Below are 13,028 nucleotides of genomic sequence, written 5' to 3' on the forward strand. Positions count from 1 at the left end.
ACCTTAGTGTAAAGTACCACCAGTGTTTGTTTTTCAAGTGTAATGTGTACTCATGAACATATGAGTTAAAGCCTTGGTGGATTCTGTCAGACATACTGTGTGGTATGTCCTAACATGTCAGTTTTTCTCAAACGGGCAACAAGTGTTCAGAGTACTTAACATAGAAGCTATGGTGGAGAGAGAGCTCTGCAGACCTATTCCTGCTGCAGGACCTTCCGGAGAGGAAACTTTTGGACACCTCTGGTGGAGGCGGGCAGGGGTTTAGGCCAGGTGGTGGGAACCCTGGGAGAAGTGTGTTGGCAACCGCCCAACTACTGTTTACTGAGTGTAGACAACGGGAAAGGAAGGATTGTTTGGGAGGATAAGAACAATGTGTTTACTTTTACTCTCATGTGGTATGGGCATTGTGTGCTTAGAGGAAGGACATGGGTGTCTATGCCATGTCGTTAATTTATAAACAATGCCTAACTACACTGCACATGGCTTGGCTTTGCTCTAGAATAAAATTACTGTAGGAGTAAATGTAAAAACTATGTATTTCTCCATACAGGCTTACTTGCCAATTTCAGGTCAGGGTGAATGTGTGCACAATGTTTAATGTAATTATATGAATAGACATTATACGTTTTCTGTTATATACTCTCATTCACAATAGTGCCCTCTGCTGGATAAACAATTATAGATCAAGTACTTGCACAATGTTATGATGTTATGCTGAAGAAACATTAGAGCCATCTCACATCCGACATTGCCATATGCCTTCAAAAGTACACTGCCTTTGAAATCCTTGCAAGCAGCTGTGCTGGCTTCATAAAACTTCCTTCACTCATTCATCTCACTGGGAACCTACAGGGTTCACATACAATATTTTGATAGGCACGGATCATTTTTTTGGGATGCAAGTTTTTATTTTTTTTATACTATACATATGTTGGCATTTATTCACCATTGACCATGATGCTCAATTCTTTATTTGAAAGGTAGTTAATTTCTATTAAGGATGCAAATTAAAACAATACTTTAAAATGTACTTGTCCTTTAATGGGTTCCAAATGTTTTATTAGCAAGGATTCTTATTTCAATGCTTGAAAAACACATAACAAAACATCATCATAGTTCATTTCCATGTATATATTAAGACACACAAACTAAATATATTGGTCCAATAAATGCCTCCCTCTCAATATTTCTTGATGCAGATTGGTCAAGTGCTAGTTTGAAGTGAAATTCTCAACAACAAAGGAAGAGGAAAATACATCATGGCAAAGCTTGTTTGGTCCCAAGTGGACATCATGAGGTAGGCTGTAAGCAGTTTTGTAAGTGTTACTTCAAAGTGTGGTTTTCAAACCTTCAGGCTGATTGTTCTGTTTAACCATTAGCCAAAAAAATTACTAACTAATGGGGTCCAACTGATAGACTGTCAAAAGTGATTGTAAATTAATCATTTATGAATGAAAGTCTTCAAGAATCAATAGTTATATATCGGTACATAAAATACCCATTGACCATCTGGTACCCATACTGTTTGTAGTTTCAATATGATCTTGCATATTCTGTCGAAAACAACTTTAAGTTTGCACATCACTTTGGATCCATTCAAAAATCAGACTGGCAACTTCCTTCCCGGCATCCAAGACAAAGGCATGGCGAATTCCATTTTCACAGAGTTTTATATCTCCATCTGGGAAATCTCTCTTCATGTCATGGTAGTACTGCATGGGGCACCAGTGGTCACTGGCTCCATAATAAAACAACAGCTACCAACACAAATGTTCATAACACAAATGTTAATGTTAACAAATGCAACAGTGGCAGTAAGCAACAGTTCCAACTGATTAAAAAAGTCATTGCACAGTGACACTTCCTTCGCTTTTGGGTCTTCAGATATTCAATATTCAGGTGATAATAATTCTGGGTAATACTGTACACCATTTACCTCCTGAAAGTGTGTTTTACTGATCCAGCCGTATCAGTGTCATCTCTTAACCACTAAAAAAGCTATTTTGTTTTTATGATTGAATCTTAGCTTTATATCCTTTTAAAATATTGTTATACTTCTTTGGACTATACCACCACAATATTTTTAAGGATGCACTACAATGGAGTGAGTCAATTTCTTAACTGTTGAACCTTGTTACCTTGTTGAGATTTTGATTGATGGTAAAGTTGTCTCTTGCCAGAACCTTCCTCATCTCTTGACCACCCATGTACATTGCATTGGCTAAAAATAAACAATTTATGTAATGACTATTAGTGGGTTTTTAAATCAGCTAAATACTACAGAATGCAAACATATTTATAAGTGAGTTGTAAATGTTAAACGTTAAAGTGACATGTTATAGGGGAAACTGGGCAAGTTGTCATAGGTGACTTTTATTCAAAAGTGCAATAGGGCAACTTGATTGTACTTGCAATTTGTAGTCATCTATTTGGGTAGATGCAAGAATAAGTCAGAACACTGAGGTCATAAAAACATGTGTTTTCAATGCTAATAAACTAGTCTGTAGTCCTAATACTGTAACTAAAATGTATCGATCTGTGAAAAACTGCTCAAAATTATAAAAAATGACAGCTTGCTAGCCACTCACCTGCACAGTCCACACTAAAGAGACTAACAGTAGCTGGTATAACAGTGTGGTCCAATGAGCGCAGCCCACCAAAGATCAGCTTCACTATGGCAGCCTTAAGTGTCTCTGGCAGCAAGGAGAGCAGGAAGATGGGCAAGTAAGTAATGTATCGTAGGTGGCATAGCACTGGAGTCATGACCTTCCCCTGAGGAGTTTGGGCCATGCGTTCAATCGTGGGGAAGAGAAGGACAGACTTCACCACCTGCCAATGAAGGCAAGAATGAAACAGAAAAGTATATTTCTTTGAAAGACTTGTGCATTTGAGTACAGTTGACCATGAAAATAAAACAATTATGCAGCTTGTTTCCTTCATATTGTTCAATTAGTAGCTTCCTTCAGACAGATGGGTAATATGAATGTTAATCCTGTCACAGAACCGTACTCATATATATATATATATACACACCTTTTGTGCTTTATAATAATCTAATGCTAGGGTACTTTAGCACCAAAACTCAATTAGAATAATCTATGAAACATCTCCCCATGTTGCTGTGAGGTGCAGGCTGGAAACAAAGAAATAGTCGAACCATTTAAATTCTAGCAAAATTTTGCAGCCACCTATGACAGGGAAAAGAGCCATGGGTATTTATTACCTTGGTTTAGTCTCGCCAGTGTAATCAGTCAACCATAAATCCTATCTTTGAAAACCATAGAGGTAGAGTCTATGATTCCAGGTGATAAGGAGTACTGTATGAAGTCAAATTAGGGTCAATAATAATTAGCAGGAGCAGACAACGATTAGCAGGAGCAGAAAACGATTAGCAGGAGCAGAACAAGACTTGCATCTGTAAAAAAGTGTTGTATTCTGCCAATTATTTTTGACAAACACTTTTTTTACGGATGCAAATCTTTTTCTGTTCCTGCCAATCGTTTTCTGCTCCTGCCAATCGTTTTCTGCTTCTGCTAATCGTTTTTTGCTCCTGCCAATCTTGTTTTGCTCCTGCTAATCTTTTTCTGCTCCTGCTAATTATTATTGACCCTAATTTGACTCCATAGTACAGCCTTATCAGTACTTCCAAGACATCAAGGTTGATGACACATAATCTGCATAGAAGTTATTCAGACCCTTTTTGATTAACTACCAACAGGTTGTAATTAGTTAGGCTCTTTCAAGACTACATTCCTATCAACAAAGAAAGGGTGGGTGGGTGGGGGTCAAAAGTCAGTTGTCTCTTAGGCCCTTAGCCTAGCTTATAACTGTTTTCACTTTTCTGGAAAGGCATTCCAATAGACACTGGAACGGTGATGCTGGATTTGCTTCCATAAAGCGAAGAGGTGGTCCAACGCCATATTAATACCCATGTGTTTGGAATGGGATGTCCAATAAGATCATATTAGGTATGATGATCAGGTGTCCACATACTTTTGGCAATATACTGTAATGTATAACTTGGAGTTTAGGGATGAGTTAAAGATTCTCCCACATCAGTCAATCATGATAAGAAAATCTTTCACCAATGGTGCAAATAGATTAATAGTGTTATACTGCCCTCTGTTGGTTTGATGTGGCATAGTTTGCATACTTCTACTCGAACACACAACCGTTGATATCAGTCCACAGCTGAAGACTAAGAAAAGCTGTGGCGGCTGCAAACACTTAATTCCTCCAAAAATGTTACCCCTCTGTAGTTCTTGAATCTTTTAATTGTTCAGTCAGCTCAGCAATAGAAGTGTAATCAAAGAATGTAGAGGGCAGGTCACTCAATATGCCAGAAGTATCAGTGACAGGTTGTAACTGAGCTTCAGTGATGGGGCTTGGGGTAAGAAACGACAGAGCCAATACAGGGCCCTGCACGACACTCATATAAAAGGTTTAGATGATATGAGGGTGAGTTTAAGAAACCACCATTCCTAATGATCCCAGGAGACAGACAATTATAGTTTTAGCTGAATTTATTGCAGTTGTGCGTGTGTACTCAAAACCCAAACATAAGAGATCAGACTCACCTGAAGTTCAGGATCCCTTTTTATCATCTCCAGTATGATGTAGCAACCAATGGAATGGCCTATGAGTACTAGCTGGGTAGCTCTTGGAACATGTTCCCTAAGGAAGGCTAGCTTGTGCTCTATCTGACCATTAAGACCAAACACGTCATTCACTGACATCCCAGGTGGATCTGTAAAGAAATCATAAAATAAGTCTCCATATAAATACTCTTTTATTTATAATTGTTATCATGATTTTCTGCAGAAAAATGAAAGACTGTTATAAAGCCTGTCAACTTGCTAATGCTTACCATTCAAAACAAAAAAGAAAAATATGAAACTTAATACATATACTTTACTTCCCTTAGGAAATTTTAAGAACTCCATCTTGGATTCTTATACATTTATATTATTTGTTGATATATTCATAAAATAAATGATTTGATTTCACACGTCTGTGGCTATAATATTTAAATCAGTCGCCAAGATGGCAAATTGAATCCCAAACTTCATGTTTACTGACACGTTTAGAAGTGTTATTCTGAAAGGGTCTACATCTTTGTTTTCGGTGTCCAACTTTTTGAAAACACAAGTTTGTTTTCAGTGTGTACAGTGAGTATGTACGGTGATGAATGTCCACTACCTTCAATCATGTCCATAGTGTCAGGGGGCACACAGTGGCCAGCATGGCTCACTGCCCACACAGGATAGCGACTGCCAAACTTTTGATGAAGTGTTTGCATAAAGGTCTTGTAGAAGTCAACAACTCCTGGGTTGCCTGTAGAGAAAAGGTTTACATGGCTGGATCAAACATCCTTATGAATGCAGGTTTGTCCAATGTAAACAGAAAAGGTATGTTTAAAACAAAACCTTTATTTAATTACATTACAGACTTCAAGAGCAGCAGGAGATATCTAACTAGATGTCAATGTTATTTAGCACTCGCTAAACTATGTTCCTTTATTTTTACAATTATTAAGACATTAAGTGCAATTATCCCAGGATGATGGTGCACTTAATGGCACTATCAGAGTTAGTATCAAGAACCTCACCTGGTTCATTAAGCTCTTCTAAATTCAATTTCTACAAAGTACTGCTTCCAAACTTTTAACCTACTGACATATACTGACCTGGAATGATGAGAAAAAGAAGTTTAGGGGGAGTTTTCAGGGAGGAGCCAGAGTGTTGTTTGAAGGAAGTGCCAATTTTGAGGACTTCTGTGACAGCGCCACAGAAGTATAAATGCTCTGTGGTTTCATCCCTAGCCCCCAACACAGAGCATTCCATCTCTAAACCACGAAAAAAGGATTAAAATCAAATAAAATGTCATGCATTTTTGTCATTTGAATCCCTCCTAGGATAGGATCAGTCATCTAAACCTTTGTTTTAAAATCTGGGCCTGAGTTATGAACTCTGGTTTATAGATTTGACTATATTATGACATGTAGAAATGTACATTCTTGTGCATGTAATAAATGGGGTTTATAAACATGTCTACTCCTACAAATATGCAACAGATCTCCAAACAATCTTTTTTTTGTGCATCCCAAAAATGTATAATTGAGCACTCTAGACAGTCTGCTAGGTAAACTGCTAGTAAAACAATGTGAACGTACTAAAATAATTCCTTAATGCAACACTTTTGGACCTGCGTGCTCAGTGATAGATGAGCACAAGGTGTGGGTGTGGCTTTTCAGGCCCTGCCGGTCTGCCAGTAAGATTCCTTCAAAGGGCCGTTCAACCAACTAAGGGTTTTGAAGTGTATTGGGCAGTGCAATTGGAAAAACCTGAGAAGAAAGATAAACTTTATCAAAACAACATAGCAAACATAAAAGTTTGAGCACTTGAGTAAACAAAAATGTATATATTAAATTAAGGTTTCCATTTTTTTATATCATATTTATATTGGCATTGACAAGTTGTCAATTTTGGCAACGACGCATGAAAAGAGCAGAGTCTTACATTCATTGCATTCTAGAATCACGTGTCACAAGAAAAATATATAGGACAGTCAAGCAGAGGCCCAACTGTATGTACTTGTATCTTGTCTGTTCTCCTAAGGCTATGTATTATGCAGCTTTAGAATAGCATCTTTGTAGTGGAAATAAGAGTTGCAAAATTCAGGAGTGTATTAATTGTATTCCTAGTTTTGTCAAAACTGCTCTTGAAAAAAGTTGAGAAGGACAATTTTGAGTTTGCAGTGGCCTCATTTAAAATGAAAGAGAAGGGTAAAAATGTTAAATCTGTTTGCTATAGTAAATCACTGCTTCTTATGTTACGATAGTTCAAAAGACCACCAGTTAAGTCCAATAGAGGACAATATTCACTATCTAAATTATGTGCACATACGATAAATATTGTGCAACATGTTAGGCAGGTAAAACTCAAGGTCCAGGCTTACAACCATCAGAGTCACATTTACACTACAGCGTGCACCTATAACATTGTATTTAACGTTGTATTCACACTAGAGGTCTAGATGTACTAGCCTTAGTCAAACATATTATTCTTTGGACTGATGCTTCGTATTAAATGAGACATAGAAATTATCTTAGCTAGCTAATGCTAGCGCAATAGATGTATAGACTAACAAGCAACGTTGTTTGCTTTCAAATGTTTGCTAAAGAAAACATTGTTTAGCCTACAGTACAAATTAAATATCCATTCTAGATAGAGACATACCACATGGTTGTAGAGCATTAAACTAATTCAGTGAGGTAAAGGTACCCACCTGTCTTTCTGAGCAAAACGTAAACCGCTTCTCAGAGGAATCTCGTTTCCGGTTATTGCTCATAAACGTTTCAAAATAAAAGTAGAATGTGAAGAAAAGAAAAAAAGTTCTTTCCAAAAAGGTCAGAATACAGATACAATAACATAAACCAGATTAAAATTGTAGATACGAATTATCGTCTAAAAACGGACAATGTATCGTACACATACTTAGAGCAACTCGCCATCTGAGGAAATTATTGGATGACTGAAATCTTGGGATGTGTTATGCGGACAAGGACTACATGTATGGAAAGACCAGAATGTGGACTTTACACGGGGAAGGCCAAGACAGTGGATTTCAGAAGAAACTAGGGAACTGCTGACTGACGGCCAATCTGGTGACCATCATGGACAAATGTAAACGATCCATGAAATTCGGTTCAGGCAGAGGAGCACCTTGAGCCAGTCTGATTCTACCTCAGTGGTTGACTGAACAGACAATCCTACTTCAGTGTCTGACAACAAGATTTCTTCAAGAGTTTATTCCTACCAGCTGCCATCAGCAAACATCATCATAAACAAAGAATCTGGGTTACTGAACACTACCACAACAATATGATAACATGATGCGTTCTGAGGCTAGGAAGGACTTTTCTCTTTGCCTAGAAACTCTTTTTAAATTTTATGATTATATTAAATTAAGTGTTTGTTGCATTCATATAGATGTTACCAGTAACTTGTACTGATATGATATAGATGGCGTGATCTGTGTTAAGTGATATGTTAGGTCTAGTTCTACAGAAGCTTCAATATTAAACTTATCAAAGGCATCACTTTTTTTAAGACCAAGGTTCACATCGGTTCACAATGTCGCCAGAAAATGTTACAATTATTTACAACCAGTCCAATATAATGTATGTAGAAGTAAAAAAAAACAAACAGCACTGATATTTTTAGAATTTGTTTTCCTTGTGGAGATTATAATCTTATATCAGATTTACAGTTTTATATGTCAGCTGCTTGAGACATATTTATCATTAATATATATATACCTATATATATTCTGATATATACAAAGCAAACCAGAGTACTATACTTGTATACTAACAGTAATATCAGGCTATATGGACATTTGAGCACTGGTATTGTACTAGTATACAGCCCTGTAATACACAGATCTTCCAAATAACATGAAACATTTCCTTGGGATATTGAGTGTTTTTGACTGTTGTGAATACCTGTAGAAAGAACCTATATAGCCTACTATACAGCCTGAATTAAAAATAAACAAAACCACAAAATATTGAATCAAAAATCTAAACATGTTTTTGTTTAAATTGTTGCAAAAATTTCACATTGGCATGTTTGCACACAGGGGCGTTGTTAGACATAAAACTCTACTGGGGCACAGGCAGTGGTATAGTGGTTCTTAGAGAAGTATACGTATACTCTTAATTTTTCAAGTTTTTTAAGCAGCCCATACAGCAATCAGTAGCTGAGCCTCAGGCTAATGTAGTGTCGCACGGACAATTGTAAAAGGAAATTGTTGTTTGAATGGCTCGCTTCATCTTAGTATATGAATACAGTGGTCTGTATCATAAACGAAAATGTCAAACTGACCCTTGCTTTTTAATAGTATTTGAACAGAAATAATTTGGTGAGGAAGCACTGTTACATAAGAAGATACGAAGTGTCAAGTTGATTTTAACTGAGAAATAACCCACTGACTACATTAAAATGTGCACTTGAAAAGGAAAATCTAAACTAACAAATGTTTTCGGACAATCATCTTCTGTACCTTATATAGCCTATTATCTATCTGATAAAACACTAGAATCACAGGTATCAGCCCTTGAACCATCAAAATTATTAAGCTATATATAATTGAAGATTAAGTCATTCATGTCTCATTTCATTAATTATTCATTCAGTGGGACATTCTTGACCCCTTCTGCTTCCGGGGCAAGGACAGCAGGTTCCTCATCCTGGCAGTCATCTGTTGAGCTCCCCCAACGCTTGACATGGGCATTAAGCCTCTCCAGAATATCAATAGAGTGGTTTATAATGAGGGCCAACCATGCCAAGCCAAAGAAGATCCAAGAGGCCATGAGAACGCTGTACCAGCCTGGGTAGACAACGTCAGGGTTGCTATCTAAAGATGTGGGATGGATTTTGGGAAGGGAACAATCAGACAATTATATTTGAATTAGTGTAGCTAGGTAAATTTACTGAAATCACTCCTCATGCAGATGTTTTCAATTCACTAGATGATCTGGCAAGACAATGCTAGGTCATGTTAGGTCATGTGATGTCCTGCAGGGGGGGTCTGTCTGTTTGCCTCCCCCCATCAGTTTAGTTTTTAACACTACAACCCTATCTAGTAGTCACGAGTATGTCTTTAGATTCTGCACTTCTCTGTACCATAATGAGTATGTCTAGAATTGTGAATCAAATGGACATCAATGAGACTCTTCTGTGTAAACATTCCTAACATCAGCCTATTGACCATTTACAATATTGATAGTGGGGGTTTCAGGGTGAGATAACTGCAAACCCGGTCATAGTGTAATATACCTGCAACATAGTCACCAAAGCCAATGGTGCTGAGAGTGATGAAACAGTAGTAGATGCCCTTGGAATAGTTCCAGCCCTCTTGCTGCTCAAATACCATCATGGGCATCACAAAGAACAATGCTGCCCCACAAAGGTAGGACACCAGGTGAACCATAAACCTAGTGCACCTCTAATGAAGAAAGAATAGACATATTAGTATTACTTTTTTGACAATCATATAAATGCCATGAAATCCCCAAAATATACTTCACGTCTTTGCATAGCCCTACACTCAGTAGGTATCTTATACTTTTCATTGTTCTGCGCTATAGAGTTCTCACCCTGTAGTTGGTTTTTCCCTGTAGGAAGTCACAGGTTTTCCTCCCTATGACCAGCATGTACTTTCCCACTCTGTTAAGGACCACCATGTTGAGGGGGATCCCAAAGAGAGCAAAGAACACACAGAAGATCTGCCCAGCCATCGTGCGTGGGCTCATGTTTCCATAACCTAAGACACATAAACTGACAGATCACAGATCCAACCAATCATTTATGATGATTATTATTGAAATGCATATGACATTTTGCATAAATTATTATTTCTATTGGGGGCCTGGTTATCTGAAAACAGAGGTATATTTGAACAAAGATTTGATACAATACTGGGATTACTTCTGGTCTTACCTATGGTAGTGACTACAGTAGCAGCAAACACAGCTGAGCTCGTGAACTTCCAGAGACCATCCATTGTCTGATTGCCTTTCAGACTGACCCCTACTTTCAGAGCATCCTGAATTACCTGAAAATCACAATATGGACAGTAAGGGTTTAATCAGAAAGCCAAACTAGAATTCCACACATAAAGCAATGGTAGGGAACAGGTGGCCGTGAGCCCAGACCAGCCCATGTCCAGACATGAGAATAGTGAGATTGAGCCAAGTATCCATTTCATCTAATAATGATGATGACACCCCTTTACAGTGAATCTCAAGTGGATTATGTTGTTTATACTGTATATGTACAATGTTTTATGACAAATATCTAATTGTGAAAGTGTTTTATATTTATATAAATATATATATAAATGTTTGGCAATGCTTTATAAATGCAAGCTAGTTGTTAGCTTCTGTAGAGGAGGGGTGGAACAGCCCCCTAGAAACACTTGAAATGGACATTCTAATGGCACTTGGCTGTGTGTGTTGCCATACAACTCTCAGATGGCCCGACGCAACATGTCTGTATAGGACAAAATGTTTAACTGAAAAAATCACCTGTTGCACTTTTAAGTCTAAGTATATTCTACCTTGTGGTCAGTTTTGTAACTGCATTACCAATAGCCACTGAAAACTGTAGGCTAGAAGACGAAGAGAAATAAAGTGCTAAGCAAGGTGCAGTTTTATCAGCATCCAACCTAACATTTTCAGTGAGTTTGTTTTTATGATTAAAAGTGCAGTGTTGTTTAATACAAGATAAACAATTTTAACTCATATGAAGGCCTAATTCAATATGAAGACACCACAGTCCCACAGAACTTTAAGATTCTTGAAAAAACTATTCAATCCCACAATAAATCCTTACTTTTAGCTTGTCAGTGAATTCATTAAAAAAAAATGTATATTTATAGATAAACAAAAAACTTTTCCAATAACTCACCATTCTAAAACAAAGCCATGAAGAAGTGTAAGCATATTCCCCTATCTCCAATTCTATTTTAATTGTATTCAATATTAATACAATATTTTCGCTTACCGCTGACACCGTTTCCAAACCTTCCTGTTTCAGGCAGGGGAAGGTGTTGAGTAGCCTGATCTTCCCCTCCAGAATGCGGCTTATATCCTCCTGAACCAGACGTCCTTCCAACTTCCAGAACACCACCCCGCCGATCAACACATAGGCCACGTACACTGCCCCCAATATCAGGATGGAAGGCACTTTAGCCTGGCTGCACTTTTGAAAGAAGCCCATGGTGGTGCTTCAATAGGGTTGAAAGAGCCTGACCTAACAGGTTAATCTTACTTGTATGGCTAGGCTGAAGAAGTCTAGGGGTTAAGGATGTCTGGGCTTCCCTTCCCATGCAATGTATGCAAATCAATCTTAGACCGCACTCCTATTTCAAGTTCTCTGTGGCCTGACATGCAAATATGAAAAGGTAGAATGATAAATTGAAGGATTAAGCATTATTGGACATTGGTAAAGTCCCATTAAACATTTTGTTATTAAGTTTATAACAGGAAAACCTGTGAGCCTTGTATACAAAAAGGACCAATACAAAATTCAAGACAATTAGAACCAGGCATGAAGGAAGGTATGAATGTTTACAATGGTTGCAGGCCCTAATTGTAGCTTTCAAGGGATCAAAAAGTCTAAGTAATATGGCCAAACCATGTACCCTACCCGAAACCTGAGGTCACTAAAGGTCTGAATTGCTGTTTAAGAGTAGAATAATAGATAAAGTACAGAACATTACATTAAAGCTGGTATGCTTGCAGCTATACTTTTAAAACAAGTTTACCAAGTTCTCCTTCAAGCAATGAGAAAAAATCAATTTTTAGCATAGGAAAGCCAAATTACCCCACAAAATTCAGATAGCTCAATCATTAATTTAAAAAAGCAATTGAAAAACATGACATGTTGGTAAGATATAAATTGTGACCAGGACAAAGATGTTTTCTTTCTCCAAGACAAATTTGACCATGTATGCAAATATCTTTACTTTAGTGTGGACTCTCAAACAAATTGTCCTTCAGTCATGCAAAAAAGTTGTTCTCCTTCGCCATCAACAGTATCTGTTTGATGGATTGTTAAGGTGATGTGTGCAGTAGTTAGGTCTCTCAAGCTAGTTATTCATCTTATTTTAAGATAAGTCGGGATCGGGAATCGGGCTAGTAATCTGAAGCCAGTCCCGCCAGTTTGATTCCCGGCCGTGCCAAATGACGCTGTGTCCTTGGGCAAGGCACTTGCCTCGGGGGAATGTCCCTGTACTTACTGTAAGTCGCTCTGGATTAGAGCGTCTGCTAAATGACTAAATGTAAATGTAAGTCTAAGGTGTCCACCGAAGAACAATATAAATCTATTTTTCAGACGCTCACAATGGGTTTAGATGTTTGCTAAAAGCCTTATAACAAAAATGCTAAAGCAACTTAATATAAAAACTCTAATCTAAACTAAATGAATGCCTGCAGGTGTCAGTCATCATTAGTACAGCCA

At 37.6% G+C, this 13,028-nt stretch overlaps 2 protein-coding genes across 4 annotated transcripts; both read right to left on the reverse strand.

Annotated features, from left to right (window-relative positions):
* Window positions 1-899: 899 nt before the first annotated feature.
* ldah (lipid droplet associated hydrolase) lies at window positions 900-7,513 on the reverse strand. Of its 3 annotated transcripts, none has more exons than XM_047018261.1 (8): window positions 7,288-7,513; window positions 6,173-6,343; window positions 5,609-5,686; window positions 5,200-5,334; window positions 4,578-4,747; window positions 2,589-2,829; window positions 2,139-2,221; window positions 900-1,757 (listed from the first exon to the last, which is right to left on the reverse strand). In XM_047018261.1, exons 4-8 carry the CDS (start codon window positions 5,297-5,299, stop codon window positions 1,569-1,571), a joined length of 783 nt encoding a protein of 260 aa, XP_046874217.1. In that variant the 5' UTR covers window positions 5,300-5,334; window positions 5,609-5,686; window positions 6,173-6,343; window positions 7,288-7,513; the 3' UTR covers window positions 900-1,568. The 3 variants fall into 3 exon arrangements, with proteins under 3 accessions (XP_046874217.1, XP_046874215.1, XP_046874216.1); XM_047018259.1 differs by lacking the exon at window positions 5,609-5,686 and adding an exon at window positions 5,687-5,845 and having other exon boundaries at window positions 7,288-7,507; XM_047018260.1 differs by lacking the exon at window positions 5,609-5,686 and adding an exon at window positions 5,687-5,845 and having other exon boundaries at window positions 7,239-7,305.
* A 682-nt stretch (window positions 7,514-8,195) lies between these two features.
* Window positions 8,196-12,747, reverse strand: kcnk17 (potassium channel, subfamily K, member 17). Its single transcript, XM_047018262.1, has 5 exons — window positions 11,571-12,747; window positions 10,506-10,620; window positions 10,163-10,329; window positions 9,843-10,011; window positions 8,196-9,420 (listed from the first exon to the last, which is right to left on the reverse strand). Exons 1-5 carry the CDS (start codon window positions 11,784-11,786, stop codon window positions 9,188-9,190), a joined length of 900 nt encoding a protein of 299 aa, XP_046874218.1. The 5' UTR covers window positions 11,787-12,747; the 3' UTR covers window positions 8,196-9,187.
* Window positions 12,748-13,028: the final 281 nt, after the last annotated feature.

Source organism: Hypomesus transpacificus, chromosome 3 (genome assembly GCF_021917145.1).
Source record: "Hypomesus transpacificus isolate Combined female chromosome 3, fHypTra1, whole genome shotgun sequence".
Taxonomy (NCBI): domain Eukaryota; kingdom Metazoa; phylum Chordata; class Actinopteri; order Osmeriformes; family Osmeridae; genus Hypomesus; species Hypomesus transpacificus.